We start from the raw sequence: 18,744 nt of genomic DNA on the forward strand, positions 1-18,744 counted from the left end.
GGCAAACTGTACAGTTAGACGTGAAAAGTGTAAAGATACTGCAAATGGATGTAAAAACGAATTAAACAACAATTAAAGATGAGAGTACATATATTTGATATAACGTGAGTCGAGACAGCCAATCAGTCAGATGTGTGGAGCGATAGACAGTAATTAGCGATTATGCGCAACCTCATGCGTGCTTTCAATCTCTCATCAGTCACGCACCCTCATGCGTGCTTTCAATCCCTCATCAGTCACTCATACCAGTGCTATTTTGTGAGAACCCTGATTTGAATCAGTGATGTTTGTCCCAGTACCACTAATAACAGCAATAACAGTTTAAACTTCCATGAAGACGCTGTGCTGTTATCGAGTTGCTTAATAATTAAGTGATTTGCATTACAACAAAATACCAAAGACGGTAAACAAATCATAGATAATTTCTCACTGGAGCAGTTTGTTTTGGAGCTTGTAGTGGTTTGGCCTATCTCTGCTGTGTGTTATGCTCTCATGGTGTTTCCTGGTTGCCAGGACTTAATATTAGCATTTCACAATATAAATTGAATGGGTAACACTTTACAATAAGGTTCCATTTGATAACATTAGTTAACATTTTGTGATACATTTTTAAATCAAAATTTGTATATGTTAACATTAGTTAATGCACCATAATACCATGAACCAACAATGAACAATTGTATTTATTCCCCAACATGAACAAAGAATAATAAATGCTGTAGAAAATATATTGTTCATTGTTAATTCATGATATCTTATGCATTAACTAATGTTTAAAAAATGGAACCTTATTGTAAAGTGTATACATTGAATGCAATTTTACAGTGTCTATATTCACAGAATTAATTTTAATTGCACCAAATAAATTATAAAAGTGTGTCAAGGGGCACTTAAAATAAATAGTTGATCTGATCGGTAACGGCCAACAAACATTTTTTAATATATCTGTGATTGCATTGGCCTCATCACTAGTGCAATATAGTCAAACATTAACTGCCAGCATGCTAAAGGCCAAAGTAAACTGGTTTTCCAATGCCGGAACATCTCGCGCAAAGGTTGAGTGATGCAAATGTTCAGCACAGAACACAACACGCAAAGACACGGACTGTCCTCATCATTGCAAGTTGTTGCACACACGCCTTGCTTTGACTGTACTAAAAGAACACGAAGCATTAGTAGTGCATATGCGTCGAACGCATCTAGCTGATCCCACAAAGCTCAATGGGGTTAAGATCCATAACACTCTTTTCCAATTATCTGTCGTCCAATGTCTGTGTTTCTTTGCCCACTCTAACCTTTTCTTTTTGTTTTTCTGTTTCAAAAGTGGCTTTTTCTTTGCAATTCTTCCCATAAGGCCTGCACCCCTGAGTCTTCTCTTTACTGTTGTACATGAAACTGATGTTGAGCGGGTAGAATTCAATGAAGCTGTCAGCTGAGGACATGTGAGGCGTCTATTTCTCAAACTAGAGACTCTGATGTACTTATCCTCTTTTTTAGTTGTACATCTGGCCTTCCACATCTCTTTCTGTCCTTGTTAGAGTCAGTTGTCCTTTATCTTTGAAGACTGTAGTGTACACCTTTGTATGAAATCTTCAGTTTTTTGGCCATTTCAAGCATTGTATAGCCTTCATTCCTCAAAACAATGATTGACTGCCGAGTTTACAGAAAGCTGTTTCTTTTTTGCCATTTTTGACCTAATATTGACCTTAAGACATGCCAGTCTATTGAATACTGTGGCAACTCAAAAACAAACACAAAGACAATGTTAAGCTTCATTTAATGAACCAAATAGCTTTCAACTGTGTTTGATATAATGAAAAGTGATTTTCTAGCACCAAATTAGCAATTTAGCATGATTACTCAAGGATAAGGTGTTGGAGTGATGGCTGCTGTCTAGATTTGATCAAAATGACTTTTTTCAAATAGTGATGGTGCTGTTTTTTACATCAGTAATGTCCTGACTACACTTTGTGATCATTTGAATGCCACTTTGGTGAAATAAAGTACCAATTTCCTTCCAAAACAGCAAAATCTGTACATTATTCAAAACTTTTGGCCGCCAGTATATGTGAAATAAAAGGTCATATTTATGTAGCCTGTTTGTTGAATATCTATGGCTGTCTCTCGTTTGGAAGGCTGCGTCCTCTGAAGGTCGCATTTGTCGGCCGCATACGTCATCAAGGCTGTCTCGTTTCATTAAAGCGAGTACCACACTTTGAATGCAGCCTTCGAATGCGACCTTTCACGGGAATTCAGAGGATGCATGAGGCAAATCCTTCGTGGGCACTCACAACCCTCAATTCTTTGCTTCAACGGAAATGTCTAAAAAAAAAATAACAACGCCAATTTGCCCGTAAATATGTTCAAACGCAAGTAACATTAATTCCCAAGTTGAAGTACCTCAGTAGATGGGTGCAGAGTATATAATATATATAATTATATAACTACATAATTAAAGTATTAGACTAAAAGTACACCTGTAAAATCTATTTTCTTTTCTGTCTACATCTTTATAACTCTCCTAAAATTTACCTATAAAAATAATTTACCTTTCCAAAGGGACTTCGTTCCCTTCTCACTCAAAGCGCTCGCGCTTGTTAAAGAGTGGCATGCTGTCATAGCAACCATGTTACGTTCCGTTTCCATTTGTCCTACGAAGGTCGTCTCATTTAAATGAGACTTATTTAAAGGATGACGCTCGGTATACTGCAGCCTTCAAAGGACGCATCCAACCTAGCACGCAGCCTTCCAAACGAGACAGCCTATGTTAATTATTGAATGGCTGTGCTTAGCATCCATAAAATACACCTGATCGATGTCTATTATATACAAGCTTAGTTAAACAAAGCTTCCTTAACATAACGTTCAGACAACCCACTTACTAAAATGTCATTTTTCACATCTCTTTTAAACAATTACGCCTTGTGAACAAACACAATACTTGCAATTAAATATGCTTTCACTTTTGGTGTTACTCATGTGGCTATTGATGGATGTGGATCATTAAAAATGTATAAAAACGTCGCCCTTTCAACCTGCAAGAGTAATTCTCTCTTATGATTTCAGTTCACATTCAACTACAAACAATAACTGCTCAACTGAATGAGCCGCAGAGTGCTGTATAACCGTTAAAGGGGACTTAGCAAATCTTAGTTTCCAAGTTTCTTTTTTGTCAGAGAAACTTATGCGGTGATCAACTTTTTGGGTTTATTTAGAGCACATCACGGCTGTGTGTATCAAAGATTTGAGGGACATACCTTTGCATTATTTTTGCATTAACAAGTGCCGCCGCCTCATGCAGACTGCTGAAAAAAGCTGTCACATGAACTCACAGTGCGACATGAGATAAGAACCTCATTAAGATGATTAAAATAATAGAGGAACTTGGTTTGAATGTTTTACATCTTTGTTTTCTGCCAAAATGACAGGCAGCATTTGGAATTATTCAATGTTAGCTCAGGGGTACTCAAGAGGACAATTAAATCCGGACCGAGCTCTGAATCTTTGTGCTAGTTATCTGACACATGGCTAACTGATTATGTAAACATACATGTATACGCGCACGAAGTGTGTTTTATTCCCGCTCCGCACATGTTGCTTTTCTCCCCGCTATAGACATGAAGCGCCGAATAAAGCCTAATTTACTGTACGTACGAATTGCAGGTGTGGTTATTTTAACAACAGTAGCTTGAGACACTGCTACAGATACTGCCATCTTTCGCTTAAACAAAAATTAAGCAAAGTGAAACCATCTTCATCTGTCTGATGTGTGATTCAGACGGTTTAGCTAACAAGTTTGTGTCAGGACATGTTATCATGGCCCCTTTAGACTATAACGTTTTTTTCGCGTCTATTTATAGCTTTATTTGTCAGCATGTTACGAGTCTTTCATAATAAAACAGATTTTTGTTCTAATTTTGTGAAAATTAACCAGAGATGCCATGATGGCAAGGAAAGCCTTGTAGTATGTAAATTGTTTGTTTGTCGTTAGTAGTATAAATATGTAAAAGTCTAACATGACCATTTTTATACATTTTCTCTCAGGGGACACCCCTGAACCCCATACAGTATTTTTTATCTGCCAAAAGGGCTTCTATGTCCCATACATAGGTCTAGATTCTGAATGTAAAAATACACAAAAACTGGTCTGCTGTCATTCAGCTTCAGAAGGAACTGCTGATCTTTTAATATTCATATCCAAGTGCCCTCGATGATCAAATATTTTATTCTTTTAATAATAAAGATCTCTCAGATGCCACTAATTTAGCTGTTTCTAGGCCCACAATGTCCTCATCCCTGCCCAGTTTTGAAGAGACTATTTTGACTTTAGGATTTTTTTTTTTTTTTTTACAAAGTACTATTACTGGCAACATGGCAAGTTATAAAAACTATAAAAAAAATTTTTTTTAAAAAGATACATAATTTCCTAGCATATAAATACTGACACCATGTAAGGTACATATTATTTTCCGGACCTTTGCTGGGAAGGAAATGTAGAGACACCAGACCTCTTGGAACTTTAATTGAGTACACCTGCTCTAGCCGATTTAATCTGTTACATTTTCAATGCATTTTGTCAACATTAAATGGCCATTTTTAATGTAACTGATGAGAACTGACTTGTACTCTTAAAGGGATAGTTGACTCAAATTTAAATTATGTCATTACTAAACTCACTTTCGTTTTGTTGCAAACCTGTATGACTTTTTTCTTTTGTAGAACTCAAAAGGAGATTTCAGGGGAATGTTAGTTTCAGACACCATTAACTTGCATGAAAAAAAAAAAAAAAAAAAAATGCAGTGGCAGTGAATGGTGACTGAGACATCTTTTTCCACTGAAGAAAGTCATAAATGCTTTAAGGTGAGTAATGAGTACAATTTTTTTTATTTTTGGGTGAACTGCTCTTTAACTACCTGTGAAAGTATTTTTCAAAGGTATCTGCTAGGAACAACAACATAAATAAGTCAGCATATGATTGCACCATGTCTAAAATATACAACCCCAATTTCAAAAAAGTTGGGACAGTATGAAAAATGCTAATAAAAACAAAAAGGAGTGATTTGAAAATTATATTCACCCTTTGCTTATATTGAAAGCACCACAACTACACGTTTTATTTTGTGATTTTTTTTTTAATGTTCAGTAATTTCAAATCAGATGATTACAACATGCTCCAAAAAAGTTGAGAGAGGGGCAATTTAAGACTAATAACAATTTGATGAGTTGAAATATGGCGACGTGAAACAGAAGATGTTAAACAGGTGAAGCAATCATGTTATAGTATATAAGGAGCCTCCAAAAACAGCCTAGTCCTTCAAGAGCAAGGATCATTCGAGACTTGTCAATTTGGCAACAGATGCTTCAGCAAATAATCTAGCACTTTGAGAACAATGTTCCCCAAAGATAAATTGAAGGATTTTGGGCGTTTCACCCTCTACAGTGCACAATAAAGTTAAAAGTTTCAAGGAATCTGGTCAAATCTCAGTGCGTAAAGGGCAAGACGAAAACCACTTCTGAATGCGTGTGTTCTCTGATCACTCAGACATCATGGTCTTAAAAAAAACATAATTCATCTGTAATGGATATCATGAACATGGGCTTGGGATAACTTAAGTAAACCTTTGTTAGTCAACACCACTTGCCGCTGCATCCACAGATGCAAGTTAAGACTTTACTATGCAAAGCAGAAGCCATACATCAACACTGTCCAGAAGTGCTGCCAAATTCTCTGGGCTCGGTCTCATCTAAGATGCAAAGTAGAGCAGTGGAATTGTGTTTTTTGGTCCAATGAGTCCACATTTCAAAAAGTTTTTGAAAAACAAAGCCGTCGTGTTAGCCGGGCCAAAGAGGAAAAGGACCATTCAAGCTGTTATCAGCATCAGGTCCAAAAGCCAGTGTCTGAATGGGCCAGGGGTGTGTCAGTGCCCATGGCATGGGTAACTCGCACATCTGTGAGGGCACCATGAATGCAGACAGATACAAATTTTGGAGGAACAGATACTGCCATCCAGCACTGTCTTTTCCAGGGACATCCTGGCATTTTCAGCAGGACAACTTCAAACCACATACCGGCCGAATAAGCAGAGAGTGTGGGTGCTAGATTGGCCTGCCTGCAGTCCTGACCATCTCCAATTGAGAATGTGTGGTGCATTATTAAGCACATAATCCAGCAACGAAGACCCCGTACAACTGTGCAGCTGAAGACCTGCATAATGGATGAACGGGGAAAATTCCACTTTCTAATCTTAAACTTGTGTCTTCAGTCCACAAATGCTTAATAAGTGTTATTAGAAGAAATGGTGATGTTTCACTGTGGTAAACACTCGAATGTCCCAACCATTTTAGAGCATGTTGCAATCATCTGATTTGAAATTACTGTACATAAAAAAAATTAATAAAATGAAATTCACATGGTGAATCATATTCATCATCATATGTTTAATTGTACAGCTTTCAATTTAGCAAAGGGTGATTATAATTTACAAAACAAATTTTTTATTTTATTTACATTTTTCATACTGTCAAAACTTTTTCGGAATTGGGGTTGTAGGCTGTATATTTTTTCATATATTTTTTTATTTAAAAAATAATAAAATAATAAACTAGAAGCTATATGAGCCCCTACCCCCATATGAGCCATGTATGGGGGGAAATTTCCCTTGATTTTCATAAATGAATTTCAGGCCCTGTCAACACTGCAATTTTAGTATCTTGATAAGACTTTACAAAAATCTTCAGAAGACATGGATTAAACCACTGGAGTCATATGGATTACTTTTATGTGATTTTTGAAGCTTGAAAGATCTGGTCACCATTCACTTGCATTGTATGGACCTACAGAACTGAAATATTCTTCTAAAAATAATTGTGTTCTGCAGAGGAAAGTCATACACATCTGGGATGGCATGAGGGTGAGTAAATGATGAGAGATTTTTAATTTTTGGGTGAACTATCCCTTTAAGATAAAAATCTCACGTCAAAAGATAAACAGCAACTGGAATTACCAATAAACTGGTCAATGTAACAAAGTGTTACTAAAAAAATGTAAGAAAAATTCAGGATACCACCAAAACTTTTTTAGGTATGATTCAGCAATACAAACCTTAACCCATAAGTACCATGCACAACAGTGGCCCCCAAAAAGTATTTGGACATTTTAGCCTTATTTGAATGTCATTGCACAACATATCAAACCAAGTGTCAACTGCTAATAAATGAAAGGAATATTCCAGTTAAGCTTGATTGACAGCATTTGTTGCATAATATTGATTACCACAAAAATTAATTTTGAATTTCCCCTCCGTCTCAAAAAAAAAAAAAAAAAAGCAAAAATCTGGGTTCTAGTGAGGCACTTACAATGGAAGTAAATGAGGGCCAATCAGGCTAAACTTTTTTAGTATTTTAAACTTTAAAATTCTCACTTTTTTTTTTTTTAGAAGTACAGCCAAAATGCGTGAAAAATGTTTGTTAACATTATTTTAGTGGGTCAAAACCGCTTAATAAACTTTTGTGTAAAGTTAAAGCCAATTTTACAACTTTGTTGCCATGACAACGCAATACCAACAAACCCTTAAACCCTAAAATAAATTAAAAAATGATGATTTAAACAACTTTACAGCTCAAATAATGCTTTTATAAAATTATAAGCTTCATATTTCTGCCTTTAAATCCTACAAAAATAAGTTCCTCACTGTAACTTCGATTTTTGCTTTAAGAAAATGATTTTAACTTGTACTGAACCCAGAATATTCCTTTAAACTAGACTTTTCTAAGAATTCTCTCTACAGCTCTTACACGTTTCAAATGACTGGTCTCAAGGTGATTTTTAGGGGATGAGTTTGTCCACTGTTATGACATTTATACACTTTTAAGCGGCCAGATACTTTTTGGGGCCACTGTATGTACACGATGCACGTGTACTGACCAATGTGTGGTCACTCACCTGGACACTGGACTGTTACTTGAAGACCGGCGGTTGCCATAGGGACTTCCCGGTGAGTGTTTTCTGCTTGCATACGGACTTCCATCCTTCTCACAGCTTGAAGACCTCCTCCGTCCGTATGGACTGTCCGATCTCTGCCTACTCCGTCGTGATGGCTCCCTGTACGGACTCGGACTTGCAGCCCTGCGCCTGGAGGAATAACTGTTTTCCAGATCGGCAGCTGAGGGACTGTCGCCTCCCGACTGGGCAGAGGCCTTCCGCGATTGGCCTTTCCCTTTAGGGCTTGACCTGCGGCTCTTGGCAGCTTTCCGATGACTCCTGTCGTACCGTTCCTCTCTCCTCTGCTTGTCTTTACGGGACTTTGATGAACGGGAGCTTTCTTTGCTCTGAGAGGAGGAAGCAGAGGAGGCACTGCTTCCTAAATTCACAGGTGGCTGCACCACAGCTGATGAGAGGGAGTCACTTGACCTCTTACTACCAGACTCACCTGATCGCCTGGACGTGGAAGCAAGAGACACTTCTGAGCTAGACTTCTCATTGTCCTTCCTCTTGCTCTCTTTGCTCCCTCTATCCCCGTCCTTACTAGTCTTCTTAGCGCTCTCTGCCCTCTCCTCTGTCTCCCGGGCCCGATTAGGGTCTTTGGACTTCTTCCTGGAACGCTTGTGTTTGTGAGTCCTATTCTCGTTACTAACCTCCGAGGAGTCTATCCGTTCTGCGTCTCTGTTTTCTGCGGGAGAGTCCAGGAAAGTGTCCGAGTCGGAGCTGATGTCGTCGTACTCCACCAGCGGCTTGATGGCGCCCACTGCTGGACGAGCGGAGGTGACGACGGCGGATTCGGCCTCATGTTTGGACTTGTTTCGTTTGTGCTTGGAAGTAGTGGTCGAGCTCAACGACTTTGTGGGATGCTTCCCAGAGCCTGCGTGCAAAGGCGGACCTGTTTTGCCTTCCCCATCGGCCGCCTGCTGTTGATGATGGATCTGCGACTCAGCCTTCTTCTTAGTCCCATGCAGTCGGTCTGATCCAGGCATGCCTCCACGCTAGAGCGACTGCTGTCCTCCGGAGACGCGGACCTGTGCGGTCAAGACAGCACATGAACAGCAAATCACTCAGTAGCGGATAAAAGTGCGAAATCCTGCAAGAGAAGCAACCAAAACAAAGATGCGCGCGCAGCTTATTCAGAAGTCATCCCAGTCAGTCCAGTTTAGCTAGATTTGTCTTCTTGAATGGATCCAAAAAATGTCCAGAAGTGTAGACCCAACAAAAATACTTTTATTTATTTATTTTTAAAGATAAACCTGATTCATGTCCTTCAGAGTTGTATCACTGGTCGCTTCCAGAGTGCCTCAAGCAACGCATTGCGCTAGCTGCTGCTAGGCTAGCTCCTCTCGAAAAGACAAAAACACGGGCTCCCCTTGTCTTAGTTTGCTTATCCTTCCTCGACATCAAAGCTTAAACAGACGCTGCACACGGTTTCTGAGCTTTAAAGCAGTAAAGCTCGCTGTGCATGGATATTGTCCCACATAACAGAAAGTAAAACTTGACCCGCTTGCTTCTTGTTCACATATATTAGCTTTAATATTCAATGTAAACTCTCTGTATTTTCATATTGGTCGGAAATGGTCATATATTAATGTGTTAAAATTAGTTCCAGTTCACTTGAGCGGCTCTGGGAAGCAACCAGACGTATAAATTGGGCGATGTTCGTGGATATAAAACCCTCCACGGCCCTGGATTCAGAGAGAATTCACATCATCCATTACAGCCAAAATTATGCGCAGCATCTCCTGCGCATGTGCGACCTGAACTCCTCCCACGGAAAAGGAAGTTCTGGTGGTTATAAGCGGAACCTTTCGGATGTATCAGTGGCTGTATGTTGCTGTCAGTCTTCATGGTAACTAGGCGACAGCCAATCAAAAGAGGCAACTGTACCCCGCCTTCCACGCGCTTCACTGAAGTTGAACTTTGCACATTTCTTTTGAGTTCTCTGGTTAAAATGTGCATGTATGTGATCTTGAAATCTATTTGATAAACTATTTTAAAGAGAATATAAAAATACATGACTGTATAACCGGCAGTACTGTTTAGGGCTGTTCGAATCAATACATTTTGGAATCGACTCCGAATCCTTGTTTCCAAGAGTCGATTCCAGACTCATTTTCTCGATTCTTTTTCGAATCTCATAACAAACAGCGTCATATAAGACGTTCTTTGCACTATTTATGATAGCACGAATGACAAAAATTATATTAGTAGGTCTAAAGCAAGCAGTGTTGGGTAAGTTACTCTAATAAGTAATTAATTACTAATTACATATTCTGCAGTGTAGGATTACTGTACTAATTACTCTGTCTGAAAAGTAATTGCATTACTTATTACTAATTACTTTCTAAAACCCTTATCAACCTCGACCAGATGAAAAATACAAGGATAGACATGAAACTGTTCTTTTAATTCTTTCAAATAAATCATATATAATCAAATAAATTATTCATGAACTGGCCAAAGAATTTAAGGGGGCAGCGTTAAATTAGAAAACATACATTTTAACATAAGACGTTAAATTTAGATATTAAATTAACTATTGTTTTATATAGAATTGTTCTAGAGTCTATACAGTATTTAACGCAATTACATCAGAAGTAACTAATTAAATTACTGAAAACATTAGAGTAATCACTTTACTTTTTTCAATGAAAAAGTAATTTAATTACAGTAATTAATTACTTAGTAATGCATTACACCCAACACTGAAAATAAGCATGTGCCTATATGCACATCCAAATTCGATGCTTCAACCCCATATAATGAATTTGAGTGAAGGTTGGCTGAGCAGATGCGTGTGTATTCTGAAAAAAATAACACAAATATTGTTACAATTGCCTGTTACCACTCATCTGGACTAACAGGAGATAAATGGAGCAGATTTACTGATACCTGACAGACTACAAAAGAGATGGATTGATCAGTCGAGAAATTACGATAGTTTAGCTGCAGTCATTTTATAATCTGTAATTTGAATTAGTGCTGTTAAGGCTTCTGGGATGTGTAGTAGTTTAGTGGTCGAGGAAATAAACACAGTCCGAACATATGAGTTGATTCCAAACTTTGGAGTCGATTCCTAATGCCTCTAAATTGAAGAATCAATTCTTTTTGGAATCGATTCCCAACCCTAGTGTTATTTTATTTAAGCAAATGTAAAGTAACAGACTTTCCATTCCTAAAGCATGTCAAAATGCAAATCAAAATAATTTCCCATTATCTCAGCATATAAACAAAGAGGCCTCGTTGAAATGTTTATGCCAACAACAGTTTGCATTAATACCTTTAATGATGAGTCTTTGAAGTTATAACATCAATTCTGTAATGTGCACAGAATGGAGGCAGCAGGGGCACAAGCCCCTTTCATTCACAAATCTAAATGTGCCTGTCAGGTCGTCCAGAAAAAAAGGAGGCGGATTCCAATCGCAAGTGATCCTCCCTATGCCCTGCTCACTCCGAGGTGTTATTACTGTATTTCTTATTACTGAGAATTACTGTATGAATATGCCCTTTGTCTGGTGGAAAGACCCATTCATTTTCTCACTTTCATTTGGAACAAGCTTTCGAGTGGCGTCCCCTCCCGCAGCAGTGCCCTTTGAGGGAGCAAAAATGTAGTTTTGAATTTGAGCATCGAAGTGGCATCACAGAGCATCATCTGTTTTTTATTCTGTTTGTGTTTCATGAAGTAACAAGCAAAAAGTGACAGAATATATCTATTTACAGCATATAAACGCTAAAAGCTTTTTTCTCCAGGCCATTACTTGATATTAATTTAATATGTGAGTGAAATAATGTGTTGTTTTCTACTCGCAAATTGTCCGATTGGCACAATGATTTGACCGTATTTTTGACAGTACTGTGCACAGTTAATAGTCATATTTCATAAGTTATGGAAATTAGAACACTTCTAATTTGTCAGCAAATTAAAAAGCACTTGGTAAAAGTTGGTTATATTGCCTGTATGCATTGTGAAGTCTTTAAAACGACACCGTGTTATTGAGGCGAGTAGTTATTAATTAGTTTGATTTCGATTTCTTTTTCATGCCAAAACATGTTTATATTATGGCCATGTATGCCAAAACACGTTTATGTATTATTATTTAAGCGACTCAAGAGCAAGCATACGGTAATTTCCTCATATATTTTCTGTCTGCAAGGCAGGCAACATGAATAATAAATAAAATGTAATTAAACATGTTTACATACTTTGAACTCATTTTTGATGCAACAATAATTTAGTAAATACTTCTGAATCCAGAAAAAATATTGCTTTTGTTTATTTATGAAACATATAGTTAGCATTTTGGCTGTGTACTCACAGTATGACGCAGACACACCAAAGCAGAACTATAAATGCAAACCAACAGGTCAGATAAAATGTCCACTCTATGTATTGTGTTGTAAGTTCATGAACAGATTAATACTCGATAACTACTGCATTTCCGACATCACATGACACACCTGCAGTGTAGACAGCTTTATTAATAATAATGGGGGTGGTCGTGTCATTTTCAGTGATAGAAATTTAATACGTCTTTTATAGAATACTACCATTAACTTGAGGAGCAGTCTGATTCAGGCAAAGCCAGTTTGGTTTTTGTTTAAACTAATAGACTAATTACTTTCAGAAAAATACCATGGTATTACCATTTTTGGACATGTGGGCTACCTATTCAAAACCATGGTGACGAGGTCAGAATGGAAGTAGCAGAGATAAAATGATAAAGTGAGGGTGCAAAAATGAGAGAAGTGAAAAGTGTGGTGAGACAAGAAAAAGATTCGGGCCCTATAACAAAAAAGACACTGTGTTGTTACCAGGGTAATACCATGGTACTGATTGATTATATTCATATTTCATGATACTGTCAGTACTCCAAGATACTTAAAAAAAAAAAAATACCATGGCTTTACTATGACACATGTCAAAAATATGGGATTATCACAGACCATGTCTGAAAAAAAAAGTGTAAAAATATGGCGCTTAAAATATTAAATAAAAATTAAATAAAATATTACACACTTGCAGTGCTGAATAGCATTAGTAATAATAATAATAATAATAATAATAATTTTATATATATATATATATATATATATATATATATATATATATATATATATATATATATATTATGTATATATATATATATATACACACACACATACACACAGTGCATCCGGAAAGTATTCACAGCGCTTCAGTTTTTCCACATTTTGTTATGTTACAGCCTTATTCCAAAATGGATTAAATTCATTATTTTCCTCAAAATTCTACAAACAATACCCCATAATGACAATGTGAAAGAAGTTTGTTTGAAATCTTTGCAAATTTATTAAAAATAAAAAATGAAAAAAATCACATGTACATAAGTATTCACAGCCTTTGCCATGACACTCAAAATTGAGCTCAGGTGCAACCTGTTTCCACTGATCATCCTTGAGATGTTTCTACAACTTGATTGGAGTCCACCTGTGGTAAATTTAGTTGATTGGACATGATTTGGAAAGGCACACACCTGTCTATATAAGGTCCCACAGTTAACAGTGCATGTCAGAGCACAAACCAAGCCATGAAGTCCAAGGAATTGTCTGTAGATCTCCGAGACAGGATTGTATTGAGGCACAGATCTGGGGAAAGGTACAGAAAAATTTCTGCAGCTTTGAAGGTCCCAATGAGCACAGTGGCCTCCATCATCCGTAAATGGAAGAAGTTTGGAACCACCAGGACTCTTCCTAGAGCTGGCCGCCCGGCCAAACTGAGCGATCGGGGGAGAAGGGCCTTAGTCAGGGAGGTGACCAAGAACCCGATGGTCACTCTGACAGAGCTCCAGCATTTCTCTGTGGAGAGAGGAGAAACTTCCAGAAGAACAACTATCTCTGCAGCACTCCACCAATCAGGCCTGTATGGTAGAGTGGCCAGATGGAAGCCACTCCTCAGTAAAAGGCACATGACAGCCCGCCTGGAGGACTCTCAGATCATGAGAAACAAAGATTGAACTCTTTGGCCTGAATGGCAAGTGTCATGTCTGGAGGAAACCAGGCACCGCTCATCACCTGGCAAATCCCATCCCTACAGTGAAGCATGGTGGTGGCAGCATCATGCTGTGGGGATGTTTTTCAGTGGCAGGAACTGGGAGACTAGTCAGGATCGAGGGAAAGATGAATGCAGCAATGTACAGAGACATCCTTGATGAGAACCTGCTCCAGAGTGCTCTGGACCTCAGACTGGGGCGACAGTTCATCTTCCAACAGGACAACGACCCTAAGCACACAGCCAAGATAACAAAGGAGTGGCTCCGGGACAACTCTGTGAATGTCCTTGAGTGGCCCAGCCAGAGCCCAGACTTTAACCCGATTGAACATCTCTGGAGAGATCTGAAAATGGCTGTGCTCCCCATCCAACCTGATGGAGCTTGAGAGGTCCTGCAAAGAAGAATGGGAGAAACTGCCCAAAAATAGGTGTGCCAAGCTTGTAGCATCAGTATTGCGCAAAGGCTGTGAATACTTATGTACATGTGCTTTTATTTTTTTATTTTTTAATAAATTTGCAAAGATTTCAAACTTCTTTCACGTTGTCATTATGGGGTATTGTTTGTAGAATTTTGTGGAACATAATGAATTTAATCAATTTTGGAATAAGGCTGTAACATAACAAAATGTGGAAAAAGTGAAGCGCTGTGAATACTTTCCGGATGCGCTGTGTGTGTGTGTGCACTGGTGGCCAAAAGTTTGGCATAATGTACAGATTTAGCTGTTTTTGAAGGAAACTGGTACTTTAATTCACCAATGTGGCATTCAGCTGATCACAAAGTATAATCGGGACATTGCTGATGTAAAAAACAGCACCAAATCAAGTCACTTTTATTGTCACACAGCCATAGACACGAGTGCAATGGTGTGTGAAATTCTTGTGTGCAGTTCCGATCAACATGGCAGTCGTGACAGTGATGAGACATACCAATTTACAATAACATCAAATTAACACAACACATTATACAAATAATAACATACACTGTACAGTATACAATAGATACACATTATTCAATAAAAGTATATATAGTAGTGTGTGTATATATAGAATGTACAGTAGATTGTATTGTATTGACATTCAGGCTGTTGGTTGATTGTAAGTTGTTAAGAGAGAATATAATATAATTTATGACAGTCCGGTGTGAGATATAAGAGTAATAAAGTGCAGTGCTGATGTATTTTGATCGTGGGAGATCAAGAGTTCAAAAGTCTGCTTGCTTGGGGGAAGAAGCTATCATGGACTCGGCTGGTGTGGGTCCTGATGCTGCGATACCGCCTGCCTGATGGTAGCAGTGAGAACAGCCCATGGCTCGGGTGGCTGGAGTCTCTGATGATCCTCCGAGCTTTTTTCACACACCGCCTGGTATATATGTCCTGGAGGGAGGGAAGCTCACCTCAGATGATGTGTCTGGCAGTTCGCACCACCCTTTGCAGTGCTTTGCGTTTGTGGGCTGTGCTATTGCCGTACCAGGCGGAGATGCAGCCAGTCAGGATACAGTGCTGGTGTAGAACCGTGTGAGGATGTGGCGGTTCATTCCAAACTTCCTCAGCCATCTCAGGAAGAAGAGGCGCTGATGAGCCCTTCTTCACAACGACTTCAGTGTGGATGGACCATGTGAGTTCCTCAGTGATGTGGACACCCAGGAACTTGAAGCTGCTGACTCTCTCCACTGGTGCTCCATTGATGGTGATGGGACTGTGTTCTCTGTCTTTTCTTCTGAAGTCCACCACAAGCTCCTTTGTCTTACTGACGTTGAGGGAGAGGTTGTGCTCCTGACACCAGTGTGTCAGAGTGTGCACCTCCTCTCTGTAGGCTGTTTCATCATTGTCAGTGATCAGACCTACCACCATTGTGTCATCAGCAAATTTAATGATGGCATTGGAGCTATGTGTTGCCACACAGTCATGTGTGGTCATGTGTGTACAAGGAATACAAGAGTGGGCTGAGAACACAGCCCTGTGGGGCTCCAGTGTTGAGGGTCAGTGATGAGGAGATGTTGCTGCCTATTCTAACCACCTGGCATCTGCTGGACAGGAAGTCCAGGATCCAGCTGCACAGCGAGCTGTTTAAGCCCAGAGCCCGGAGTTTCTCATCTAGCTTGGAGGGCACTATGGTGTTGAATGCTGAGCTGTAGTCTACAAACAGCATTCTCACATAAGTGTTCTTTTTTTCCAGGTGGGAGAGAGCAGTGTGTATTGTAGATGCAATGGCATCATCAGTGGAGTGGTTGTTGCGGTAAGCAAACTGCAATGGGTCTAGAGAGAGAGGCAGCACAGAGCAGATGTAATCTCTGATTAGTCTCTCAAAGCATTTGCTGATGATGGGGGTCAGAGCAACAGAACACCAGTCATTTAAGCAAGTGATTTTGGATTGCTTTGGAACAGGCACAATGGTGGATGTTTTAAAGCATGTGGGGACTACAGACAAAGAGAGGGAAAGGTTGAAAATGTCTGTAAAAACACCAGCCAGCTGGTTCGCGCATGCTCGGATGACGTGGCCTGGAATGCCGTCTGGGCCCGTGGCTTTGCGGATATTCACCCGTCGGAAGGATCGGGTTACATCCGCTACAGAGACGGAGAGTGAACTAACCTCTGTAGCTTCGGCCGCGAGAGCTCTCTCCGCGAGGGCGGTGTTATTTCCCTCAAAACGAAAATAAAAATATTTAGCTCATCCGGGAGAGAGGCAGCGGTGTTCATGGCGTTCTGAGTTTTGATTCCCTTTAAAGTCCATGATGATGTTAATTCCCTGCCACATGCTTCTAGAGTTGGTGGTGTTAAACTGTCCTTCGATCTTGTTCCTGTACTGGCGTTTTGCTGTTCTGATAGGGCATAACTGGCTTGTTTATGCTCCTCCGTGTTACCGGAATTGAAAGCGGAGGTCCGCACATTAAGTGCCGCGTGAACATCGCTATTTATCCATGGCTTCTGGTTTGGATAGATCCGTGTTGTTCTGGTCGGAACGACGTCCTCCACGCACTTTCTGATGAAACACATTACACTATCAGTGTAAAGCTCAATGTCATCATCAGAGGCGGACCGGAACATCTCCCAGTCCGTGTGATCAAAACAGTCCTGTAGCATAGTCTGATTGGTCCGACCAGCACTGGATCGTTCTGAGGGTGGGTGCTTCCTGTTTCAGTTTCTGCCTGTAAGCGGGCAGAAGCAGAATGGAAGAGTGGTCCATCACTATTTGAAAGTAATTTTTGATCAAATCTAGACAGGCCCCATTTCCAGCAGCCATCACTCCAACACCTTATCCTTGAGTAATCATGCTAAATTGCTAATTTGGTACTAGAAAATCACTTGCCATTATATCAAACACAGTTGAAAGTTATTTGGTTCATTAAATGAAGCTTAACATTGTCTTTGTGTTTGTTTTTGAGTTGCCACAGTATGCAATAGACCGGCACGTCTTAAGGTCAATATTAGGTAAAAAAATGGCAAAAAAGAAACAGCTTTCTATAGAAACTCGTAATTCAATCATTGTTTTGAGGAATGAAGGCTATACAATGCTTGAAATTGCCAAAAAAAACTGAAGATTTCAAACAAAGGTGTACACTACAATCTTCAAAGACAAAGGACAACTGACTCTAGCAAGGACAGAAAGAGATGTGGAAAGCCCAGATGCACAACTAAACATGAGGATAAGTATATCAGAGTCTCTGGTTTGAGAAATAGACGCCTCACATGTCCTCAGCTGACAGCTTCATTGAATTCTACCCGCTCAACACCAGTTTCATGTACAACAGTAAAGAGAAGACTCAGGGGTGCAGGCCTTATGGGAAGAATTGCAAAGAAAAAGCCACTTTTGAAACAGAAAAACAAAAAGAAAAGGTTAGAGTGGGCAAAGAAACACAGACATTGGACAACAGATAATTGGAAAAGAGTGTTCTGGATCTTAACCCCATTGAGCTTTTGTGGGATCAGCTAGACTGTAAGGTGCATGAGAAGTGCCCGACAAGACAGCTACATCTATGGCAAGTGCTACAGGAAGTGTGGGGTGAAATGTCACCTGAGAATCTGGACAAACTGACAGCTAGAATGCCAAGGTTCTGCAAAGCTGTCATTGCTGCACATGGAGGATTTTTTGATGAGAACTCTTTGAAGAAGTTTAAGAAGTTCCGAACATTTTTTTCAAATTGTAATAGTAATTTTTCACGTTATTAATGTCCTGACTATACATTGTGATCAGTTGAATGCCACTTTGGTAAATCAAAGTACCAATTTCTTTTCATAAGTGCAAAATCTGTACATTATTACAATCCTTTGGCCGCCAGTATGTGTGTGTGTATATATATATATATATATATATATATATATATATATAAAATGAGTGTCTTTTACAGGATAAATCTTTATGTTAAAATAAAAAATGAGATTTTAGTATTGGAGTCTGTGAACATCTAATCTAAAGAATAAATTAGTTTTGTGATTCTTTATTAATAGGATTCTGTATTAGAAGATGGGGGTCAAACTTGAAGGCACTACTTGATTTAAGATCACTAGAAAAAAAGTGCAGAAACATGTGACTCTTTCCCTATAACAACTTGTTGCACCTTGCAGTCTTTTTGTAGAAGTCCCCATTCATTTATGGTTAAACAGCATTCAGAAGTACTGAAGAAAATACACCTTCTGTATGGCTACATTTAGTATGATCAGTGTGTGCAGTCTAGGAAAATGTATGGAAATCACATGTTAAATAAAGTCAATGAAATTAGCAATATTTCATATAG

At 39.0% G+C, this 18,744-nt stretch overlaps 1 protein-coding gene across 1 annotated transcript in view; it reads right to left on the reverse strand.

Moving 5' to 3' along the window:
• Positions 1-9,933, reverse strand: part of LOC127424794 (cyclin-dependent kinase 12-like) — a 41,035-nt gene extending 31,102 nt beyond the window's left edge. Inside the window, exon 1 of the mRNA XM_051670207.1 lies at positions 7,943-9,933. Coding sequence (XP_051526167.1) covers positions 7,943-8,970 — 1,028 coding nt within the window. The 5' untranslated portion in view covers positions 8,971-9,933. The remainder of the gene's footprint in view (positions 1-7,942) is intronic.
• Positions 9,934-18,744: the final 8,811 nt, after the last annotated feature.

The sequence above is a fragment of the Myxocyprinus asiaticus genome, chromosome 34, assembly GCF_019703515.2.
Source record: "Myxocyprinus asiaticus isolate MX2 ecotype Aquarium Trade chromosome 34, UBuf_Myxa_2, whole genome shotgun sequence".
In the NCBI taxonomy this organism is placed as follows: domain Eukaryota; kingdom Metazoa; phylum Chordata; class Actinopteri; order Cypriniformes; family Catostomidae; genus Myxocyprinus; species Myxocyprinus asiaticus.